A 24,390-nucleotide genomic window follows, 5' to 3' on the forward strand; every position below is an offset into this window, starting at 1 on the left:
TTTGATTAGACTAAATCCACCATTAATGAACCAGTATGTTCATATGCAGACGCTTTATTAAGGAGGAAACCGCTGCAGCTGCTTAGCCGTTAGCTCACTGACGCACTTTTGTCTGCAGGGGTCGAAAGCGTCATGGCAACACGAGCCGATTGATTGGCACATAAATCAGTGTTGAATTCAGACGCGCGGTGGATTGTTTTTCATATTTTGGTTAGCTAGTAATGAGTGAATGAACGTACAAGTGGAGGTGAGTAAAGCATTGTTTGATTGGGTACGTCTGTTAGCATCTGTGAGCTAAATCGTGGGAAGAAAAATCAAATTTCACGCACCTCATGTTCCAAATTTTAACTCTTCCACAATGACAAGAGAAAAAAAAGAAAATCACGTTCATCCACACAGCCGCGTGGAAATGTGACACTCATTCAAACACCTTTCCATTTTACTGCATTCTCTCAGGGGCATTAGTGAATTATGAGAGACAATTGGATTGCCTTTTTCCTTTTATAATAGTGCTGAGGCCAATAAAGAACCTTAATGGAAACCTTCAGTGAAACACTGTGCTAATGTAATGGCCCGACATCCGTCTCAGTTGCAGCTCATGAGGCTGAAGGAATGCTGATTATTTACTAATTAACTGAAAATAAATATGGATGCTAAAACCATCAGGCAGAAAAAGAACCTGCTGAAAGCAGAACGTCGCTTTGCACATCCAGAGATGTTTAAAAATGCCGCTTCAATAACAATACAATAAAAGGAAAAATTCAATTTGAATTAGCATTTTACTGCTATACTGTTCACTCCGTTCACAGTGGTTGCGTAACTAACAACATGGAGCTACGATGGTTGTAAATAGTCTCCCTCCTCCAGAGCCGCTGAGACAAGTTGAGCATCGTGTGACGTCCCAGGAGACTCGGGAGAAACGGGCCAACCAGCACGAGCAGCACTGCTTCAGCCCCAAATTAATCACTGAAACCTGAAAGCTGTCAGGAGCCAGCGGGTTGCCGGGGGAAACGATTATGGGATTAACGTTTGGGGGGAAAAAGTGTGTTTTTGCAGCATCAGTCCCAGAAGCGATTTAAGTGATACAAAACCTTCAACGAGAAGTGACAAGGCGGGGGAGGAGGGGGGAGGGTTGGGAGGAGGGGGTCCATCTATGCAGGATGATTGGGGCCTGAATGAGGAGCCTCTCAGGCCACCTGGTGCTCTGCAGTCGCCCCAAAAACCCCAAAAGAGCTCTGCTGGTGAAGTTCAGATGAGAAAACCGGTGGAATCAGAAGAAGGAAGCGGGTTCGTTTGCTCCGCGATGGACTCCGGTCGTCCTCCAGCTGTGGGAGTAAGGTGAAAGCCTGGAGGACAAGTTCCACTCATCCGACATTTTGCGCATTAAAATGCGAAACTACATTTGATTTGATTTCTTGGCATTTAGTCGGCATGCTTTAAATAACGACTGGTATTACTTATCACAGCAACGGCAAAAATAAAGGCTCTTCCAACATGGTGGAATGTTCTCATCACTGTATTCATCAAGTTTATATTATTTATTTATGTTCATAAAGACACGTTTTCATCCAAATATAGAAAACTTTTTATTTTACAGTCTCAGCAAAAATATCATACAATTCCAGATTGTTAAATATCTAAATACACTTTTACAGTTGCAAGGTGAGTAGAAAAAAATATTGGGAGATTTTTTTTTTTTGTATGAGATACAAAACGCACACTTCCACCTCACACTCACGTACACAACATGGAGAGACCGACGCTGGCTGCAGACATTAAAAAACCTTTGCGCTAATAAAATACAATTTCTCTACACTGGTCACCCAATTATAGTCCACCTTGATAAAAAGTAGTTTTACATCACAGCAAACAATACAAATGACTGCACAGTTACAATGTCTCTACTCCGAAAACTGTGGGAAAGTATTGTGCTGATACTTAAAACACAGCTGGAATAAAGCAAATGTAAGCAGACACCATTTAGACTTAAGCCAAGATCCAGTTTGATGAAATATAAACACACTTTAAATCTCTAAGCACGTCCCAATTAGAAAACTTTACTTCAAGGGTCACGTTTAGCAACATCCCGGCCAATATGTCATCCACTTTCCCCACAGAGCCGTTGTTGTGAAGCGCGCCGATGGCACAGACGTTCCTCCCCCCCCCACCGAACAGAACCGCTCTGTCTGCGGGTGTTTCACGAAGAGACTCTATTAAAGAGTCGCGCCGACTGAACGCCAGCCGGAGGAACTGAGCTGTGCGTTTCTGTGAGTAATTACCGAGGAGGCTGCGCTCTGTAAACCAGCCGTCTGTTGGCTGTGAACTGAAACTCGCCGAGAAGCCGCTTACAGCGAACAGCACCTGCTTGAGCTGCTGCTTGAAGGCCTCTCTCACTGCCAAACGTGCCCCAGATAGTCGGTGCTTTTACCCGTCCGCGCTCTGGACCGGGGCCGGTGACATACAGGGAGTTTAATCAGATATTTGGTGGGAAAAAGCTTCCGGCTTCAAGGAGGTAACGAGACCGATTATCAACAAAACTAAAAGGGGGCAAAAAGAGGATAAAATGCTCCAAACCACGTAGCAGTTCAGCAGAGCTTTATCGGAACAATGTGCAATTGTTCTAGCTTCTAGCTAGCTAGTTAACCAACACAAGATTGCTAGCACTAGCTGGCTAACTAGCACTAGCTGAGCTAATTTCACTTAGTTATTTTTACAACTCACGTATCTTCTGGAGATTTTAAAGTTTAAATAATCATCAGCAAAGCTACGCTTTCATTACTGGGCTCAATTGAAATGACTGTAAAAATGAAAACGACTGAAGCGCGTCGAGGGTACGACATTATGTTTTGGTCTACAACTGATTGTTAAAACCCGGAAGGGACGACAAACATGTCACGCACGCTGTGCGTCAGTCTGTTTCACATGACGGGATGAGAGGACGGACCAGAACATCCCGCTGAGCAGGACACTGAATCCTCATCAGCCGGACCACCGGACCGAAACAAACGACAAGAGAACATGAATAAAGATTTTAAAAAAGGTGGTAAACAACAACAACAGCAATTCCCTTCCCCATGAAAGTACTTTGGATTGAACGAGGGGGGAAAAGTAACAACAGCATCTTATCGTGATTAAAAGAGGACAGAGGTTTTCTCAGGGCTTTAGTGAACCTTTCAAGGCAGGAGGAAAAGATCGTGGGGAATAGAAACCATCTCGAGCTCCATTCCGTGCGTGTGTTCGCTGGTACGAGTCACGTGATTCTGCAGAACTCTCGCTGTCAAAAGTTCTCCAGCTGAATCCAGTGAATTGGCCCCGTTGGGAACACACACAGTTACACACACACACACACTTTCTAAAAATACACACATTTGCATCTAATCCATTTCCAACAAGGCACAAATAATTTCATTCAAGTTTATCGTTACACAAGTGCTTCACAGATATCCAGAGTAACTCCCCCGTCCGCCTCGCCCCGCTCGCACTGTACTCTGAAGCGGTGTGTGTGTGTGTTGCGGGGGGGTCTTGTGGGGAAACAGACAGCGGGATAGGGGGGGGGGGGGGCACTCTTAAGAGGTGTGACAGCACCCTCCCACCGTGACAACAAACAAGCCCCGAGGCAGCGAGGGCGAGGAGGCACTCGCCCTCGCTGGGGGAGCGACAGCAGCGAGTGGCACAGTGATGACTCATCGATAAACACGGAGGGGCGGGGCTTGTCACCTTCCACCTGCCACATTCAAAGCAGCTCGGCCCACAGAGAGACCAGACAACTAGAAACCAGGGTGTGTGTGGGGGGGGGGGGGGCATTAGTGGGGGACGGAGGGCGGATGGTTGAGGGTTGAAGAAGAGAATTAATTCAACAGGTGATTTTCAGAGTGGTTCTGCCTGGCTTCACCCAGGTGTCAGGATGACTTTGGCTCAGCAGGAGCACTACGGTCCCCCCCCCCCCCCCCCCCCCCTCCCTCCCCCACATTACACCCTCCCCAGGGGAGGTTGTCAGAGCTGGAGAGACATGAGGGGGTTTGAGAGGGAGAATAGAGAAGGTGGGCAAAAGTGCAGTCATGCAGGCAGATAGAGACGGACGTGCAGAGGCCGCCGGACCAGGAGAGACAGGAAAGGGGGAGAGAGACGGAGGACAGACCGAGAGGGACAAGTCATAATGCTGTGCAGGGGGGGAGAAAACGGACACACGCAACCACCTTCAAACCCCTCCCCACATCCATCAAGAGTTACTCCCCGTGCCCCCCCTCCCCCCTCCCAAGGGTCAAAGTGGAACCAGCGTTCGCAGCAGCAGCAGCTCCTCGGCCGGCGCCTCAGGCGGCGCCCCGGTTGAAGTGCTCCAGCACGGTGGCGTTGGTCCTCTCGAACAGCCACCGCTGGCTGGGGGAGGACGGGTCGCAGGTGTTCATGAAGACGCGGCGCTCGCTGGGGCTGCAGTCGATGCAGCTGTTGCTCACGGCGTGATAGAGGCTCTTATCCTGGAGGACGGAGGAACAGGACGCCGCGTTATGAGACGCACCCACGGAGCCCGAGGCCCGAGTCACCTTTTGTGGACTTCATCATTCTGTAGGGACGTTGTTCGCTTTGTTATCGCGAGAAAAGTAAAAGAACATTTTCGAAATGATTTTGTGTTTTCTTTGCAGCTTTTTTGTTATCACAATGTGTTAGAAAAGTAAACAAATCTCAGGAAAAAAACTCCAAATAAATATGTGAGTTTGACTGTTCCGGCCCTCCTCTGGTACCACGGACGCAGGGGGTTCAGACATAAGGTCGCACAATCATTACTTCACAGGAAACTATAGAACAACCTTTGTTGGTCCGTTAATTAAGCTTTTAGAAATGAGCACATGAAATAGCTTTAAACTTACATTTACACCTTTTGAATCCCTCACAGCATGATGACGACATTTTATTCTTACCTTTAACATTTTAAAGGTTTAAAACACACCGAAAACGGCATTGACACAAATGTTTCTCAATGTATTTGTCATAAAATGTAATTCTTCTACTGGTTTATTGTAGCAAATAAGCTGGTATTTGTGTCGCGACCCTTCCAGTGTTACAGAAATAAAACGCGGCCTCCTGATGGCATGTTTTTGTTATTAACTGAGCTTAAATGCTGCAGCATAATGAGGTCCTTTGAATATCCAGCAGCTCGAGGCCTGCGACTGTCTAAATATGCACAACGTTATAGAATGATTAAGCAGCCTGGAAGTCATTTATTTTGAAGCAGTTGCTTTGTTGTTTTCGAGCATTGAAAGAAGGGAGCGGGGGACGGGGGGGGGTCGGGCCGCACCTCTCTGTAGCGCCACAGCTGGTTGCCCCTCATGCCGTGGCAGTCGTACAGGGTGACGGGGCTGTTGTGGGACACGGCGTCGAAGCAGACCTTCTTGGTGTGCATGGGGTCGCCCACCCGGATGTCCTCCCTCCACCCGAACGTGAACACCTGCGGGAGGCAGACGACACTTTCAAAACAGACAAAAGGCTTCGTCCTCCGGGGCGTCCCGTCCCCACCGTCTCACCTTTCCTTTGCTGAAAGTCTGCTGGTGATGCGTGAATAGTCTCTTTATTATTTTGGCCAAAGACCTGGAAATCTTGTCGTCGCTTATTAATCAACGTCAACACGTTTTCTAGACTTCCTAAATGCGTTGCTCCCCCCCCACACACAGCGAATCAATTCCTCACTGGAGATGAATACAGATTGCAACTGCAACACAGATTAAACAGTGCATCTTCAGATTAGGGAACTTAAAATGTCAGAGCTGCAGAGACAAGAGGAGACATTGAGGTCGTATTACGAGCTCGGCTTAAAGGTCTTCAGTGGGAACAAGTCCTTGAGAACAATGCGGTGATGATGAAGCAGCGCGCCTGCCGTTCATTTGACACGGATGCTTATTTAGTAGAAGAAATAGATTTACTAAAGAGACTCAGCAGGTCTATTAACAAAAGTTTGATCTCAAGAGATGAAAAATGGGACAATGAGAGTTTCCATCGGACTTTTTCCTCCTATTGCCTGTGTTAGCAAATAATACAAATTCATCTTTCAGGTGCAAAGCGTTGCGGTTGATGTTTTGCCTCATTGAGACACTCCCGATGTGTGTGAAGCGGCAGCTCACCTGTCCGTGGCCCCAGCTCACCTCGGCCCGGCCCTTGGCACAGCTCTCCAGGCGGACGGGACTCCCCGACGTGAAGTGTTTACTCTCCATGCACATGTTGCCGCTGCCCGCGTTGCGAATCTGTGACGCAAAGGACGGCCAATCAGCTTCCACTTGGTCTTCAAGATCCAATAACAGCTTGTTTTGGGTTTTTTTTAAATGTCAGCTGAAACAAAAACTAATAAATCAAATCTCTGGTTTCACGACTTTGTCATCCTGTCCAAGCGGCTGTCTTTGGTTTTATGCGACGTAACAAATATCTTCATCCTACGTCTCCCATTGTGCGTGTACCTCTCCCCAGGCGCCAGCAGGGGGCTCCACCGGCGGGTAGTGTTTGGGTAAATCCCAGGCCACCTCGCTCATGAACCACTTGAAGTTCCGGCAGTTGAGGCGGCTCCTCAGCTCCTTCTGGGCCGTCATGTCTCCGGCGGAGAGGTGGCGGTACTCGGGCCGGCGCTGGTAGATGTACTCGGCGTACTCGTCCATCCACACCTCCGCCACGCGCTTCAGGTTCTGCAGTCGGGAGAGGAACCCGCTTCGTTTAAAGCAGCAGTTCAATGCTTTCTAATAATGTGTCGTGCCAATCATTGTGGACGCTAAACTCGACCGTCGCGTAAAATGTCCCTCAGCTTCTGGACGTCACGTCGCCCTCCAGGCTCTAGCTCATCTGACAGAACATAACAGTCAAAGGCGGCAGGTAGGAAGGCGTCCCGCCGCCACACAGGACCCTCCGTCCCGTCCCAGGAGGCCGGAGATGGATGAAAACAACCAATCAAACGAAAGCAGTCTCAGCTTCCTATGAGGCAAAGCCTCCCGGCTTCTCTGTTTTCTCTGCAAAAGGCTGCTCAGAAGCTCCACGTTGACCTGGCGGCTGGTCGGTCGGACCAGAGAACCAAATAGAGACTAGTTGTTCAAACCCAGGACGTGATTTTAAATTCCAGTAGCTCCCCAAACATCACACAAGTCGGACTGCACCAGTGGGAAATGTGTAAAACATCCTGTGTGTTTGATGTTTGGCTCTGTGTAACCCAATAAAAGTGTTGGAGGAGGCAGATACAGAATATATATTTGTTAGTAACAACACAGGAGTAGTTTTTCTTTTGCCGATATTGATGATAAAAGCCTGCAGGAGGATTTAAAGCAGCTTTCTGGGGAAGACAGAGTGCAAATCCCCGCAAAGCATGAGAGTGAAAGAGACAAACCACGTTAACTGTACCAAACAAGTAAAAAGAAAAAGGAAAGTGTCAAGACAGAAAGATCTACTAAGCGGTCTTCTTGCTGCATACGACAATAGCAGGGAGATGCAGAGCGCCGCTCTGAGAGCTCACGTCACCCAAAGCATTTGCAGGCATGTGAGCACATTTCTTTGTTTGCATTTTGTGTGAGAGGCTCCTTCAGGTTTTGTATCTAACCTGCACATCTTGGGCTCTACTTTCACCTCTTAACTTCCTTTTCATTGTGTCATGAGCGTCTTCTGCACGAGGCCGCGTAGAATGCAACGTGGAATTACCTGCAGAAAACTCAACACAAAACGCGTGCTGACGGCAACGAATGCAGCAGCAGGGAAAGATGAGCAGGTGGCGGAAGCTGTAAGCAGTGATGGCTGCAGGGCAGACAGATCCCCAACAGGCTCCCCGGGCTCAGACAATTGCAAACATGGAAGATTTAAAACTCGAGTAATGGGAAATCCACCCGTCAGAAGCCTCAGCGGATCTCAGCGGTATAAAAAAAACACGCGGCCGCTCGTCCTGTGAGGTGCGAACGCGCGCCCCGAGGACACGGACGGTCGCGGCCGTGGAGGTAAAGTGGAGACGATACGGCTTCCAGGGAAGTAGAAATACAAAAGGTCCAGGAAAAAAAAAAAAAACACTAAAGAATCCCGGCAGCCACAAACACACAGATGAGTAGCTGCCTGCCTGCAGGGGGAACGGGCTCTCCAGGTGAAGTGGAGTTCACCGGTTCCTTCCCCCTCCACGGCGACCGGACGTGCCTCTACTCACAGATGTGTTCTGGTACTGAAGCAGCGTAGTGGAACATTATGGGTCTCATTACTGCTTTTATCCTCTTATGATATTAAACCGACAACAATGGGCTGAAGGAACCTTTTAATGCAGCATTCAATGACTTCTTGTCTGGTCCTGCTTTGTTTTTGTGAGACATTGACTTCCTGGTAAAGGTCAACTGTCTTTTGAACCCTCTGTTCAAAATCTGCGCTCTACGGCAAAGATTATGCAAATAGAATTGTGTGATCAGCTAAATGATATTAAACTTGCATCAAGTGGTTCAGATGGAGCAACTTAATTTCCTTGTCGGCGCCAAATGTGCCCTCAGACCCTCCAGCTGCTAAATCCTCCTCTGTGTTCATCAGCAGTGACCATCGGTCTCATCCAATCAGTTCAAGGGAAAGAGCTCCGCTATGAAGCACACGGGGGACATCTCATCATCCTCACAGCCTGAGGAAGGCTTATTGCATCAGCATTCAGTGCGGCCTCAGCGAAGGGGGCTAATGGTCAGTCCAACGGGGCGAAAACACAGACCAAGAGGTTCGATTTACGCATTCAGCCGAGCCGAACGGAGCCAGGTGTGAGGCCGAGTCGTGCAGAACGACGGATGTTCCCGGCCAGAGGAAACGCTTTTTGAGAATTCCTCACGAGGCGTCGCACCTCGCGTTGAATAAATGATACCAACACTGGCGTTGATATTACAGAGAGTTAAAAACACAGTTGTATCTGACCGTTTGGATCAACTGATGAAAAAGGTTTTTACCAGAATGCCCCTAAAATTTAAAGGACTCATTCATTGTAAAGATGTCGCGCGAATAGACACGGTAACAAAAGGTCTATGGAAGCGATCGGAGACTCACCCTGGCCAGGCTCACCCCACCGGGGACTTTGTAGGGGACGTACTTCCTGTAGATGTGTCCTACCCGGGAGCAGGGGGTGTCCTCCATGCGGCCGCCACACATCCACACCTACAGAGACGCAGAGAGAGAGAGAGAGAGACATTCAGCGGCGATAGAATATAAGGAGGTTAAAACAATCACAGAGATGAAAACAAACTGAGAGAAAAGACGTGATGAGGGAACAGCAAGGTCAGGAGGTGAAGACAGGGGAAGACTGAAGGAGTGGGACATATGGTGGACAGAAGGGGACGTGCAGTCGGACTCGTGTTGAGGACCAGGATCCATCGTATGTGACGTGAGGGAACGTCGACGTGTTCGTAGAGACCAACGGACCAGTCAATCACGCTCAGCTGAATGACTCAAATTGGATTTGTTGCGCTTACGTCTTCTGGGGAAGACGTGATGCATTTCAGTGTACGTTTGGCCCTTTGACTTGATAAACAACCTTAAATGATCGATTATCAAAATGTTTGTTGGCGAGTCTGAGGTGGTTTCTCTTAAAGAGACGAATGTAAATCAAAAACTTAAAATCAGTGTGTGTTTTCTCTATTATTCAAGGGAAACATGCCCAACGTGCACGTAGTTTAACCGTTCTGCAGGAGGCTTCTTGTGACTCTCACAACAACTGTGTGTTGTTCTTTTCTTCTCCACCCTGCAGCACGCCGTCCTCCACCCACTCCTACTGGGACTTTGGATATGATCTACGTGGAGGTGTAAACAGGTCTCCAGAAGCTCAGCGGGTCGATGACGTGAGGATCATTGTTTGTTGTTGTTGTTGTTGTTGTTGGTGGTGGTGGTGGTTCCCAGATGGACTTTCCTTTTGGGCTTGATTATTTCCAGGCAGTCTGTTGTTATTCTGCATCCGTCCCCTTCCTGATCCTCTAAAGTGGACATCAGCTGGCTTCCATTTCAATTCAATTACTCCCTGTCAAGTTTGCTGCACCAGTCCAGCTTGGACAAACAGCACCGGGGGGTGTGGGGGGGGGGTTTGCGGGGGAGGTAACAGATTGAATCCACCCTCTCCACATCTCGCTGTCTGACCTGCTGTGCCGAATCCCTCCCTCCGTCTTCATCCCACACTGAAGCGCTCGAGCTCAACAGCAGAGGCTCCTCTGCTGCCTTCCGGTCACGCAGCGTGAAGCCACGCCATCGCAGCGTACGACGCGCCATATTCAAATCAATCCATACTGACCTTTTTCAAAAGACAAGCTACTGAAGGCGACGTTCAGTCGCCGGTGAATGCGTTCACTTCAGCGGGATCGATCGGACGGCTTCTGGCTGCACAGAAGGAGTAGACGTAGTCATGGCGACGTCACCCGATGGCCGGTGGACAGCCGCCGGAGCCTCACCGCGCCCGGGCTGCGCTCGGATGTTGCGACATCTGGAGTGCGGAGGAGGGGCGTAGGGACGCCGTTGTACGGCCGCGGTCGTGGAAGGGACCCGTCGATCACAGCGAGCCCGAGCGTGGCGAGCCCACTCACCATTTTGCAACTTACAAGGTTCTTCCTCGTCCTATGGGGCTTTTTTTTTTCCTTCTAGTTTTATGAAAATCCAGCTGTTTGACAGAATCCCGCACAAGAGGTAACGAGAGCAGCAGAGTGACGCCGTGAACACATTAAATACGGCGAAGCAGCGGACGGTGGGACGTAACAGAAAGGTGCGATCAAACCACATTAACCCCGGCGGTCGCCTTTGTGCTTAATTGAGTGAGACGACCAAAGACCCGAGACGTCCAAAACCGGAATGAAACGGTTGTGACGGGGCCGCTTTGTCCGACGGAGGGGAGGCTCGTCCTTAACATGCCGGACGAGTCGCGAGCAGCTACGGGCTTCGCGCTGGAATAATTCATGGCGAAGCACCAGACAAAAGGATGATCTAATGCGGCGTGCTGAGTGTGATTAATGTGGAGTCCTCCAAGCCGCAGAGTAGGTTCAGCTCAACTGACTGAAACAGGAGCGGAAACCATAATGAGGAATAGATTCAACGTTTTCTTTTTTTTTTTTCTCCCTTCAGCTATTTAGTTGAGGAGCTGCGGATAAACAGATAAATCATTAGGAGAAAGATGTGGAACAAACCGTTTGCTCCTTAAAAAGCAATTCAATGTCACAATAAAGACGCGTTCAAATGCATCTCGGGCTCTAAGTGAGTAATTGCTGGTTAACTAGAAGGAGCTCTGGAAGAACCAGAGACGTACGTCATGTGCACAAGATCCAACAAGCCTGTCGGTCCCGCTGGGCGATGCACTGGGAATAAAACCGCTCGAGTAACAACATCAGAACCTTTCAAGTAGGGCAGGGCATTACGCTTACAGTACAAACGTATCATATCTCTATGTATTCTTCTTAATGAGATAAACGTGCCGCGTGCAGAATGTGTCAGTGTGTAATTAATGTGAACAAAATATTGAACACACAGCAGATGGTGATGCAAATCAAGTCAAAACGGCTCTGTGTTGTTGTTTTTTTTACATAAAGCCAATTTAAATACTGCTTCTATGTACACAGACTGAATACAAACTTCGAAGGACACTTTAAGGACTTGGAAAGTTTGTGTTGAAGGTTTACCTTGAAGGAGATCTCGTACTGCTCTCCTCCCCAGATCTCCAGCCCCGTGTCGTATCCTCCCAGCTCCCAGAACCACTTCCTGTCCACAGCAAAGAGTCCGCCCGCCATCACCGGCGACCTGCAGGCAAAGCGTTGGTTGATTATTGGTCGTTGCCGTGGAGCAGGCGTGGTTGCCGGGGTGGGTGGGTGGATGGATGGATCACGCACAGAAGAGACGGCCGTCTCACACTCAGCAGCTTACTTTAAAGCGAGCGGGAAATCAGGATTTCACACACGGGCTCAGTCACCGGCAGGTACGAGACATATTGCATTGTGGGGGTTTTCTACAGGCATCCTGTTCGCAATACTTTTTTGTTCCATTGTGGGTTTTTCTGCCTGAGTAAATATAGCGGCAGAGACAGGCCGTCTCTGCAGAACAGACACAGTGCGGTAATGCAGTCTGGACAAGATGAGGACATCCCAGGGACACTTCTGCATTTTGTCTTGGTTTCATAAAATCAACAGACCTGTTTCTGACCACAGAGGAGCGGCGTGCGTCGTCCTGTAGAGACACGTCTTGCACTGAAGGCTTTCATGCCCCGAGTCTGAGGTCATTTAAGACCTCAAAGAATAAATGAATAAATTACGGTTTTATTCCAAATCCATTGTTGAGGGCGTGTGTCTTCATACTGAAGGCAAAGAGAATTATAGGGGAAGGGATTTTAAAGAGGTAGTTGAAGGACGTCTGTCAAAGGGTTACGGGTTCAAGTCTTTACGCTCTGGTCTTTCTTCATGACTCCAAGAACAGGAGTTTCTGGTACATTCTGAGAGGAGTCAGAAGCTTAGCCTGGATTTATGGGTCAAAGACGTCCAGAAATAGGTAAATAAAATGAAAGATTTTGACATTCAATCGTAACCGCTTCATTAAGTCAAGGAGTGAGCAAACAATAGTCGCACATAAAGCCCCCCCCCGAATCAAAGGCGAGATTATCGACCTCCCTTCGCTTCTCCCTTTGCGAAGTAAAGCGACTGCGTTCTGTTGCTCTTTTGAACAAACGGTTTATTTTAAAATCACGAGAAAAGTGTGATCTGGGCTTAGCAGGTTATTGCCTGGTGAGGATGAAGACACACACACACACACACACACACACACACACACAAACACACACTTCCTGGAGTGGCGCGGAATCAACTTCAGAGTAGACGGCGTGAGTTGTGCGTTGCATTGCGAGTTGTGTGTGTTTGTGTTGAACACGCTGCAGAGATTACGAGCTCTTGTGCGTCCACTCGAGTGTGAACACACAAACACACTTCACCTGCGCTGCCTCACCGACGCACAACACTGATATCACAGAACTCCCATGCAGCCGGGGATCGTTTGAACTCGACCACTTCCTGTTTGAGTCACCAGGACGGCGGCCAGAGGCGACAGATGTTGGCCCATGTGCCGTTTGGGACATTTTACAAGTAGTGATTCATTGGAAATGCACCAGAACATCTGAAAAGAGTTCACATAATGACTGAATAGAGTCATTCTGCAGGGACCACTCTGGTGCTGGAGGAATGCATTGTCGACTTTGGATTAATTAACTTAATTAATTCTCATTTTACGCAATGTGTAATGACGATCGGCAAATTTAAATGGTGATTTCAGCAACACAACCGTAGTGCGGCGCTGGTAAAAGTGCACGAGCTGTCGAGCGGGTCTGACTGCGGCTCTCAACGCCCAAATAGCCGCAAACGGAGGCGAGCGGTACTTTTTTGGCAGTTTTCCCACAAAATGCTCACAACAGAAATAGAGGAGTTTGTGACACACGGAGCCGCCGTTCGGAGCCACGTGGACTCACCTCTCCAGCTGCACAACACTTTATTTAAACGACTGGGCACTGACCCCAGAGTCCGTTGCTTGGCAACTGCTTTGTTTAGCAGATGCTCAGGAACTGCTGTGGAATTTTATGGAACTGATACTTCTGTCAGTAAATCTATCTCTATTTACGCCGTGACATCCGTCTGTATCTCTATCCACTTTAACGTGGTTGCCGTGGGAACCCGCTGCACACAAGCATGTTAGAACACGTACGTAAGTACCCCCACACGCTGGGGTAAAAGCTCAATATGAACCCGAGTGATGGTGGAACAAACCTGTGCAGCAAAGTCTGTGAGGAGCTAATGGTTGTACAGTAGAGCGACTTCACTGGGCAACTGTGAACTTTCAGCTGGTGAACATTTCCACGTACTTGCCTCCGATCTCCTTTTCCCTTAGTGTTGCTTTGCCAAAAAGGTGTTTATTTTGGCCGGGAGCAGGCATTTGTTTTCCTCAGCTAGACGGCCTCCCTGCTGGTCACTGCTCTTTGGCAAGTGTTCGTCGACTGAAGGATGACGAGACCCAACCCGATGCACCGAGAACATTCCAACGGACTATTTCAGCTAATTAGAAATGCTCCGGTTGATGTTCTCTATTTCGGTCTCTTGACCTTGCAGCTTATTGCTAAATGAAAGATTGAAGCCCGGAGGAGGGATGAGGGGGAGAGAGAGAGAGAGAGAGGGGGAGAGGGACATGTCAAAGGAAAAGAAGAGACAGGGAGCGAGGTGATGGCATTGACAAAAGAGACAGTGACAGAGGCATGAGAACGGGGGTAAAATCCCCCACACACACACACACACACACACACACCTCCGAGATGGATTTTGCCGTCCCACCGTGCCTCATTCTCCGCTGCGTCAATGTCCATCAGAATGAAAATGAAAATCTGTGCGACTCAAATTGGATTTGCACGGATGAAGGTCATTTCATTGGGCAAGAAGAGCAGACTAATTCACCAAATGAGGATTGATTCTGATTGTTCTGCAGCTCATTTCTTCTTCCTTAGTCTCTTATCTCGCTGCACCACAGCCCCCCCCCCCCACCCTGACGATACCTATTTCCCAGGACACACAAATAGTCTTTGGCATCCAGACATAGAGAGACGTTGTCCAAGTAATCCCCCGGGCCTTACGCATGGAGTATCTGGCATTAAAGGCACTTTTACAGGCCCACAAATGGCAAAATGTGTCTCTGGCTATAGTTTATTTATTCTGGCTTCCATTGCTTAAAGGTTACCTGCCACGACAGCGCCGCTTGTCAGGGGGGTTATTGGTCCCGTTGGCAAAGGGGTGACGTGGAGTAAGTGACTGTGTTTGTTTCCAGTTAATCTCAACTTCTTTTTTACCACTCGTGTCTCTATTACGTGAAGAATAAAAGGTCACAAATTGTGAGAAACTCTAATGACAAAAGGTGGCAAAAAAAAAAAAAAGGACCCAAGCGCCGGATATTCATCTAACAATGATATTAAATAGAGAAAAAGAGAAATTTCTCATATTTCAAGAGGCTGGAAAGAGAAACTTGGCATTTTCCTCAGTTAATGACTATTTAATAAATGTAAATCTGCAAATTGAAAAAAGATGAAGCCAGCTGAGCACCTGTTTCCCTCAAGCCTTCGACTGCGTCTCATCTATCTTGCTTAAATCAAACTTTCCAGGTCAAGAATGACAAACCAATATTACAGCGGCTCGGTTGTATTCGCATTTAACCGGGTGTCCGAGAGAGGGTCACTTCCTATGGATCACATCCGCACCAAGCCGGATCGATCCGACGGCGTCTGGTCCGCACCGACGTTACCGAAGGTCACTTTTTAATTGTACTCACTCGAAAGGCTCGCTGGGGTCGCCGTTCTGCAGCCGCGCGGGGATGGGTATCCGCTTGTAGTACATCTCCCAGTCGAACGCCCCCCGCATGGCGTCCCCCGCCTGCGTCTCGTAGCCGAAGTTGTCGTGGTCGATCACGTCGATCATCGGACACACGATGGTCTTCCTGTTCTGGGCGATGCGGTCTGAGAGACGGGTCGGTGGGCGGTTAATCGCTATAGACGTCGCGTCCCCCAAAGATCGCTTTCCTGGATCTGTGCGGCTTTAAGGCCTCTTTTCAACATCGGACACCAGTTGCGCGCTTTGGCGCCGCTCACCCATCAGCGGAGGCAGCCAGTTGACGTTGGCCTCACAGTGGGAGTCCAGGAAGGTGATGACTTCCCCTTTGGCGGCGGCGGCCCCCAGCAGCCGGGTCCTGATAAGCCCCTCCCTCTTCTTGGTCCTCAGGATGCGCACTTTGGGCAACCTCACCATGTACTCCTCCAGGGCCACCTTCAGGTGCTCTGCGGAGGGAGAGAGAGACGGAGGCGGCGTCAAAAGATGGCGAGAATCGGCTCCCGCGGGGTCGTGAGAGGGGAACAAACTAATCTGCCTGCGCCGACTGGAACGCTTCCCCGAAGGCCCACAAATGGCGCTCGGGTTTTGGGTTTTTACATCTTTACTGTGGACATTTAGACAGAGAAAGAATCCAGCCATTAAATGGGCCCTTCAGGAAGCCTTTTGGTTTGCACTGACGCTCTCGATCGTTTCACCAGAGCTCATAATGCCCTGGGAGGGTATCGGCGATACTGCGCCGCCAAATCATCACTTCGGTTTGTTATCAGTGAGAAAAAAAAAAAGTTGTACTTGGAAACTGTCGCCCAGTTATTGGTTCAACACATAAAGAGAGATTTTAGGACCTGCTCACTCTTAAAATAAAACCTCTTCTAATACACATACACAGCAAATATCCTGGAAGGTGACAAAATATAGCAACACACAGGGAGAAAAGTCAAACCAAAAACTGAAAGAAAGCAGCAATCAATCAAAGAGACAGTTCTACATTCTCCGAGCTCTCCACAGCTGCCTTTGAGAGAAATCAATCCCGCCCCTAAATGGAGCCTGTAAATCTTTCTGCTCAAAGCGTCAGCTCACTTCTGACAGGTCAATAAAAAGAAACTACTGGTAGCCGGACTCCGGGCCACGTTTCACTCGCTGTCCGCCTGCTGCAGCAGAGACAGCGCGAACATCGTCGACCCGCCTGAAGCCTTTGTGTTTAACATGCATTGGTTATTTATTTGGGGAGAGAACGTAAGTAAACGGAAAATGGTCAGCAACGCTAATTCCTGATCGACGGTGATTCCATTGTCCACTCCAACATAGAAGGTTGTACGGAGAAGCTCTTGTGAACGTTTCAACCCAGATCCCCCCCCCCGACGTGCCTTCTAGGAGCGCTAACCAGGGAGCTACCCAGCGGGTTCTACGGGTGCTCGTGGCTTCACAGTGTCGCCGGGTTGTGACAAAAATGCCGGTTCGGTCACAGGTTTTGTGGGCCAGCGGCTTTTAACATTCACTCAATCGCCGGAGAAGTAGGTCCTCCCAAAAAAAAAAAGACTCTTTTGATCGAACGGGCTTCTGAAATAGAACCATTAGCCCAACAAAGAACCCTTTGAAAACGCCTGCACAAAAGCGTTGGTCAGAAGCAAACATTTGTGGACAGAGTCAGTGAGAACCGACACAATACAGGCAGCGTTGGTTTGACTCTTATATCGATGAAAATAACACCATCTTAATTCTTCAAATAAATGGGGTTACTAGTACTACTGCTACTAGTACTAGTAAATGAGCATCATGTCAGACAGTGTAGAAGTTGTTGCATTTTGCAATCGCTTCATGCATTTATCTTCTTCCTACCACCTGGTGCAGGTACATTTTACTTCAAAATACCAGATTGTGCCCACACACACACACACGCACGTCAAAAATGAAAAAATTAATATTTTCTGATTCCTGCATCTGCTTTTAAAATTGCCTCAAGAAAAAAAAGCAGCATTACTTGTAGAAAACCTGTTGGTTGCTCGCTCGTTCCTCCGTCACCCACCTCGTCTCCGGCCTGTCCTGACGCCGTCCGGCAGCGGCCGCCGCTCTGCATGACACCCCTGATTCCGACGGACAGCTGAGACACCGGAGACCGCAGGACCAGCCAAAACCAACCAAAACAGGAAGCCAGCGGGTCCTCAGATCCTTCTCTCCCATTTCCTCCCCTCGTCCTTTCCTTTCCTTTCCCTCGGCTCGGATGCGTTTTGCGATTAGCCGGAGTGGATAACAGCCTCGAGTCAAACAGAGGGTTCGCACAACACAAGAACTGAGTAGACATTATTGAAGCAGAGCACATGGAGGATTGCTGTCCATCAAACTGTCGTACAAGGCTCCGCTGGTTAATCCTCAAGGCTCCTTTTGGGGATGCAGTCTGGTACATGAACCAGTTCCAACATGTGTGATGGATGCTGGCTTGTTAACGAAAGGGAAGATGAATTCTTCTTTGAAAATTCAAAGTGTCCCATTAGAAATAAGGAAACCGAGACGAGGGCTAATCGTTGACTTTCAGCTTCCACTGGATGGTGCTAACATCTGTATCATCGCGCTAGAACTAAAAGGCACTACATAAAAATCTTACATTATTAGGCAGTTTTAAGCGACTTGGATGCCTGGCAAAGTTTAACCAGAGGTGGTCTGTATTGTATGTACAGCACCTCCGACCAGAGAGAGGCGGGCGGCGACGGTTACTGCGTCTAATTGTGAACGGTTACTTTGACCTGAGCAAATTGGAATACGGAAAATTGGCGAGGCTATAAATCTCCCTAATGGGGGCGAGCTGGTGTCTGCAAACAGATTAGTCATTATTAGAACGTGAAGTCCAGGACACAACGAGGGCTCAGACAACGTGGATGCCCGGGTCACCGCCGCCCGCTGCCCTCCATCCGTTTCCGCGGGAAGGAAACGCCCGGCGTCCTCTTCCGAGGACGAGGAGGACGCGTCACAGTGTGGCCCACCGAAAGGATTCAACCAGGTCAATGCGTTTTTCATGATAATTTATCCGGGCGTGGATAATTTAATATTTCCGGTCATACGTACAGTTCTTCACCCCCACAGCCCGGAGAACGGTATTCATTTTTTGGGTGAGGCAGCGAGGATTTCCATTTCAATTAACCTCACATTATGGTGGATCCAATATGGCATCCAAACCTTGTCTTTCCCTGGTGCTGGATTACTTCCCAGAAGTCTTGGCACAACAGCAAGGAGCCAAGCTGCTAATTTATTCCTCCAAAATATGCGGCTGCTCCTGTGAACTCCATCAAACATCCGGCCTCTTTGCCGACTGCCAGGCTCCGAGTATTCGAAGCAGCTTGTTTGCAACCGTGGTAAAAAGAAAAAGCGAAGCAATGGAAGCTGAGGGGGAGTCTGAGGGGGGGGGGGGTTGGAAGCACTCTCTTCTCAGCCGTAAATAGCCACGAGGCAACGATGAGAGACGTATAAACAGATGACTTTGCGACATACAAGGATGATGCATCAGCGTTTTGGCTCATGCCAGCTTGCAACCAGTCAAATCCAACAGACCGGTTCCAGCGCGTTGGGGGCACAGGTGGGAGGACAGTGGGCGAGAACCCTCCCTCCTCGGGGGGGTCTAAGACAAACGGCCCAAAGGTTATGCAAGCGAGCGGGTTTATAGTGATTAATGGCCTTTAAAATGTTCTCAGGCCTCGACCCTTGACCCTGAACCTACCTGAGATATTCAAGTACAACTTCCCGTTTTATTGCCAAAGGGTTTTTTTTTCCCCCCCACGCACGGCCGAGGCAACGAGGATGTATGAAAACGCTCGACCATTTTTCACGGCAAAAGGTCTTGTACCAAACACATTTAAGGTCGAAGCGATTTATCCTGCCGGAGGGGGGGGAATAAAAAAAAAAAAAAAAACACGAGTCGGGTGGGCGATGTGCACAACGAGCGACATGCAGCTCACAAGCTAATGTCAAACCCATAAAGAAAAGCTCAATCATGGTCAGGTGATTGGTTGGCTCTGGGATCGCCCTCCGGCCCGCGAGACCTGCGCGCTGCCACGGCCGCTCGAATCCGATTGGTTCATTTGTTTAGGGACACCGCTTGCGATGCAAACATCTGGTCCTGCTGACCGCACGTTCTACGCGTGAATGCCGGGTCTTTTTTTAGAGAGACGTCAGATCCGATTTGCTGTAAAAAGGCTCATGTTAGGTTGTAAAAAAGGTGGCACGAGGTTTTACCAGCAATCAGATCCCTGATTTTAAAGAAAGAAGTTTACTGCTGCTGTCGTGCGTTAAGAGAAAATGAAGCCAAGCGAAGTCGGAGGAGTGACAGAGTCACTGTTAGTCACCGTTAACCCGGTCGAGCTGCTTCCCCACCGCTGTAAAAATACCCCCGAGGGGATTGTTGGCACTTGAGAGTCATTGTCAGAGTCAGAGCGGCCGGCCAGCTCACGCTGAACTTAAAAAGATCCTTGTTTGTTTTTTAATATACATGCACATACATACATTTTAGGTGGGAGTTTTGATGCTAAGCTCTTAATGATTGAATGTCTCTGTAGGAGGTGCTCGGCTCCAACGGGCTTCAAACTTCTTGGTGTTCTGCGTATTCCAAAAAGCAGCAGGAATATCCACGGCATTCTTTCTGTGGTGTTTTCATTCATTTAGGCGTCTACATGTGCTTTGGGATGAGCAGGACTCTTCTCGCAGTGCTCAGGCACGTTGGAGGAATTCTTCGGGTGGACTTTAGCCGCCTTAAGGTTTCTTTACTCCTGCAGAAAGATTTGATTCATCCGGAAAAAAAAAACACATATGGATGTTAAAAAAAAACGTGTTTGCGATTTGCAAACCATCCGCAATCTGAATCACTCCAATGCCCAATCCATTTTGTTATTTAAATTTCTTTCTTAATAAAAGATGCATGAGCCAAACCAAAATAAGGAAAAAATTAACAAACACAAAAAGGTGAACGAGGGTGAGGAGAATGAGAAATGGAGACGAGAGCGAGAAGCGAGGAGCAGAAGATGAAGGAAAACGGGGCCACCGAGGGAGAAGACGAGTGTTTGCATTAAAGCCCAAATCCACGGCCGGCATTGATGGTGATACTGATTAATAAAACATGGGCCTCCTTCTACTTAAAACCGGTACGTTCCGCTAACGCTACAGCCGCGCTCCCGACGCTCCGCCCTGCAGGGGAGAATATTAAAAACGCGCTCAGATCGCCGCGGCGCCCGATGGTCGGCTTGCGTTCATGATTGTGTGTTTCAGCACTACGTTAAGGCCGGCACGGCGCCAGTGGCGTCCACGTCTGCCGATGGCGCTCCTCTCTCTCCCCCCCGACGACTCCCATTCTCACTTTTAAACTTCAACTAAAAACGGAAGGGTGATGACAACGCTCGCTTTATGGGAACAAGTGGGACAAAATGACTTTAGAGCTCGGCGTGAGTTGTGTCCTCGGAAGAGAAGGGGGGGGCCTCAAATAACATCCCACTCAGTATTTGATGTGCCCGCCCTCCCCCCCCCCGATGTGCGCTTCTCCCCCAATTCTGGCTAACGTGCCTGGACACTTAGGAGGTGCTAATGAAGTCAGCCTCCCCGGAGAAGGGCGATCATCTTCAAAGTACACTCCAATTAAAGGGGAAGGGAGGGGGGGGGGAGGCACACGCACACTCGTGCTGCACTGGTTGGCGCCGCCTTTTGACCCCGGAACACACAAGGAAACAACCTCTTATCAGAATGCAGATGGGGAGCGAGGGAGCCGAAGGAAGAGAGAGAGAGAGAGAGCGCCTGGTTGAATGGCCGACCCTTTCGGAGCGAGTGGGACGCCACTTACGCCTTTACGCCGGTAAATACTCAATTTGTGCATGAGGAAATACAGCGAGGCACAAACAAACATTTCCAGCTCAACGCCGCGGAAAAAACTGAGAAGAGTGGAAAGAACAAACATTCTGAAGGTTACGATTTAAAAAAAGGGCTGAACAGACCGTTTGGGGGTTTCAATTCAAATTCATCACGTACTCCCCCAGAATAAATGCAACATTGCAATATTAGTCAGTGAATTAACTTTAACAGCTACACTTGTATACGACCCAAAAGAGTGAAATGTGACGGAACAAACAAATCCACCCGCAATACAAAATACAGTTTTACTGCTTTTAAAAGTTGTCTGGGATTGAACACAAGTTGAGGGCGTTCGGGAGGCGTGTTCTCCGTGACCCCCCCCCCCGAGCCAATCCATCCACCGACTCCTTTCCCTGCGAAACCTCGAGTCCCGACGGCTCTCAAACCGCGAGCTGGTCAGCATCTGATATTCAGTAGGTTGCTTTGGGAGTATTTCATTGCCCCCCCCCCCTCCCAGCGCACATTAAGACTTCTAAGTGCATTTACCAAAGCGGTGGATCGAGTTAAGCATTTGAATGGCCTGATGACGTTGATGATGAAGGAGGCTGTGGGGGGGGGGGGGGGGGGGGGGGCGTAACAATATAAAAGGAGCCTGAAAACTCAAAAAGGAGGGCGTTCGTTTTCTTCATGCTGACAGCCACTTGGCCAGATTTCCACGTCCCTCCCACCCTGCGGCCGGGAGAACGGCGATGGGGCGACGGAGATAATCTGATCACCGGGTGAACCCTTCGCCAAGAACCGACACGGCTGTTCCCTCTTCAACTTGTCCATCTCCGAGGTTCTCCGGGGAGATGAGAACTTCAACCCACATATGACGTGTGGCGAAGGTGACCCCATGACTCATTTTGAATTATCGTATTCATTCCGCTGTGAAATGACCTTTGGATCTCATTTACTGACACACACTGAATTTCCCCTTAAAAAAAGGATCCGGCCCACCTCTTCTGCCCCCCCCTCCCATATGGACGCTCCCCTCGTGGTCACACGCGGCCCGTCTCCAGCTGTCAATGGGACGCTGTGGACCGTCACTGAGCAGCTTCCTGCTGAGGGGGGGGGGTCCTCTCTGTGATGGATGCTTCTGGGCGCCCACTGCACCCGCTTTAATGAGCCTCTGCTGGGGAGACATCGAGGCCCGACAACACGCCAGGGAGGAGATATGAAAGGAGCCAGTTACGCCGTCCTTTGGAGCGGACCCGCCTCTCCGTGGGTCCCGAGCACCATCTGTCTCGTTGCACTTTACACGTCATCCCGTGTCGATACATAAATATTGAAATTTCAGCTTTGGGGAAGTAGAAGGAGCTATTTCATGGTGTATTTAGTAATTTAGCACACCTACAATACGGCAGTTTATTCTGAATCTGCAACAAAGTGCTTTGTTCGAAAAGGCTTCAGCTCCCGGCGTCCTCGTCTCCGAGCAGGACACAGATTTAAGTCGGGATAAAAAAGGCTTACGATATTGTCCTCGCTCCTTTGTGGTTTCCACGCCTTGTCGTCCAGCCGGCGCGAGCGCTCCTCCACTTAGCCGTCGGCACTCGCGGCGGCTCTGCTGAGGGTGCTTCCCTTTCATCCGGAGAAGAAAAGGTTCATTTTGGACCACAAGCAACGGATCTGAGCAACAGAAAAAAGGTGGAGACGGCGGGGATTGGGTTTTTCCTCCCCTGCGGTCCGAGCCCTTCCGAAAACACCCAGCAGGTGCTGTGGCTGCGTGCTATTATTCCCCATCGAGGCCGCCGCGGGAGGAGAGATCGGCCCGCCTGCCTTTTCTATGATGGAGTCCTGTTTTTTTATGTCAGTGGGAACAGAATAAGAAGAGAACCGTTGCTCTTTGATTGGAGGGACCGACACCCACGGTCAGACAGCAGAGATCAGCCCCAGTGCACGTTGGATTCTTTTAATGAGCACGGAATATATTATCAAAAAGCTTCATATGGTCACGTATCTTCTATTGGCATCAATTATTGTGTTAAGCTCATCTTTTGCCAATTGATGTTGCGTCCTATTTCTGGCCGTTTAGTTTTGGTTAGAGAGGTAAAAAAAAAAAAAAAAAGATGGATCTGTGCCTGTGGTCATATTTTACATTTGCTCAACAGAAAGCAAAAGTTAATTCTTCTAAAAACATCATTCAGGATCGATGTTTTATATTATTTTGTCCTGATATCTGAGAGCTGGCCTCCAGAAAATGGGGAAGAAAACAATAACGGACATTAGATAAATGAATCCTTCGATTGGGTAGAATTATAGAGAAGCACAAAAGAAGAAGAGAAACAACGCAGACGTCAAGGGCCGACATCGAGAGGAGGCAGAAGGGACACCAGAAGAAACGGAAGAGATTAGAGACATGAAGGAAAATAAAGAACCGGGACGTCGAGGGAGACGCAGCGAGGAGATTAAACAGCAGGTTTGCATGTTTTCTGCCCGGATGAAACGCCACGACGACACAGGAGGAGAGCGAGGAAGGATTCCGATCATTTCCCATCAACAAGGTGGAAAAAAAAACAAACAAACAGGTGAATGAGGATGTAAATATTGCAAGAGGCTGTCGCGCAAAACCCACCCATCACTCACGCGGGAGGTTCTCCTGTTCCACAGTGCAGGACCAGTTTTTGTTTGTTTTTTGCCAGACAACTTTCGTGTGTGCAGCGTCCAATGAGTCAGAGGATTATTGGAAAAAGGACACGGTTAAAAAATAGAGATTAAACATTACACTTCACTCTGGTCTTTGTTTGAAACATTTTGTATTAAAGTGGAGCTCAAGGTTTTATTCTCACTCCTTTAGAATCAAACAGATGCTGATTTCTAGACTCTTACATTTTTCTACCTACTGCATCAACACTGAAGACGCTTCGACAGGCATTTCTATTAACTAGCGTAGACATTGATCGTATTCAAAAAGAATAAAGTATCACTGCATATTCACTAATAATACTGTTCATCCGCTTTATGTCAGAAGATATTCATCAAGGAGCGTCTCCACTGCAACGTGTTCAGCAGAAGGTCACTCCTTCCTCCCAGTCGTCACTTTCTATGGCGACTCTTCAGAGCTTCTGGAGAGAACTTTCCTTTTCGGCTCGCGGCCGCAGCGAGCCGTCGCTTTGTACAACGCCGTCTGCGCAGTAAAGAGGATTTACAGGGAGAGCGGCACAGTGAGGAGTAAACAAAGCCGACGAAAAGC

The 24,390-nt window shown here is 48.9% G+C and overlaps 1 protein-coding gene across 2 annotated transcripts in view; it reads right to left on the reverse strand.

The window, feature by feature from the left end:
• Positions 1–1,573: 1,573 nt before the first annotated feature.
• LOC120822158 (polypeptide N-acetylgalactosaminyltransferase 10) overlaps positions 1,574–24,390 on the reverse strand; it is a 44,633-nt gene continuing 21,816 nt past the window's right edge. The window contains exons 5-12 of one of the 2 annotated variants that reach the window (XM_078106901.1): positions 15,599–15,784; positions 15,283–15,466; positions 11,619–11,736; positions 9,016–9,123; positions 6,444–6,665; positions 6,114–6,233; positions 5,294–5,443; positions 1,574–4,475 (exon numbers count right to left, since the gene is read on the reverse strand). In XM_078106901.1, the coding sequence (XP_077963027.1) occupies positions 4,311–4,475; positions 5,294–5,443; positions 6,114–6,233; positions 6,444–6,665; positions 9,016–9,123; positions 11,619–11,736; positions 15,283–15,466; positions 15,599–15,784 (1,253 nt within the window). In that variant the 3' untranslated portion in view covers positions 1,574–4,310. The remainder of the gene's footprint in view (positions 4,476–5,293; positions 5,444–6,113; positions 6,234–6,443; positions 6,666–9,015; positions 9,124–11,618; positions 11,737–15,282; positions 15,467–15,598; positions 15,785–24,390) is intronic. The other variant, XM_078106902.1, reaches the window with a different exon arrangement.

This window comes from Gasterosteus aculeatus, chromosome 7 (genome assembly GCF_964276395.1).
Source record: "Gasterosteus aculeatus chromosome 7, fGasAcu3.hap1.1, whole genome shotgun sequence".
NCBI classification, from domain to species: Eukaryota; Metazoa; Chordata; class Actinopteri; order Perciformes; family Gasterosteidae; genus Gasterosteus; species Gasterosteus aculeatus.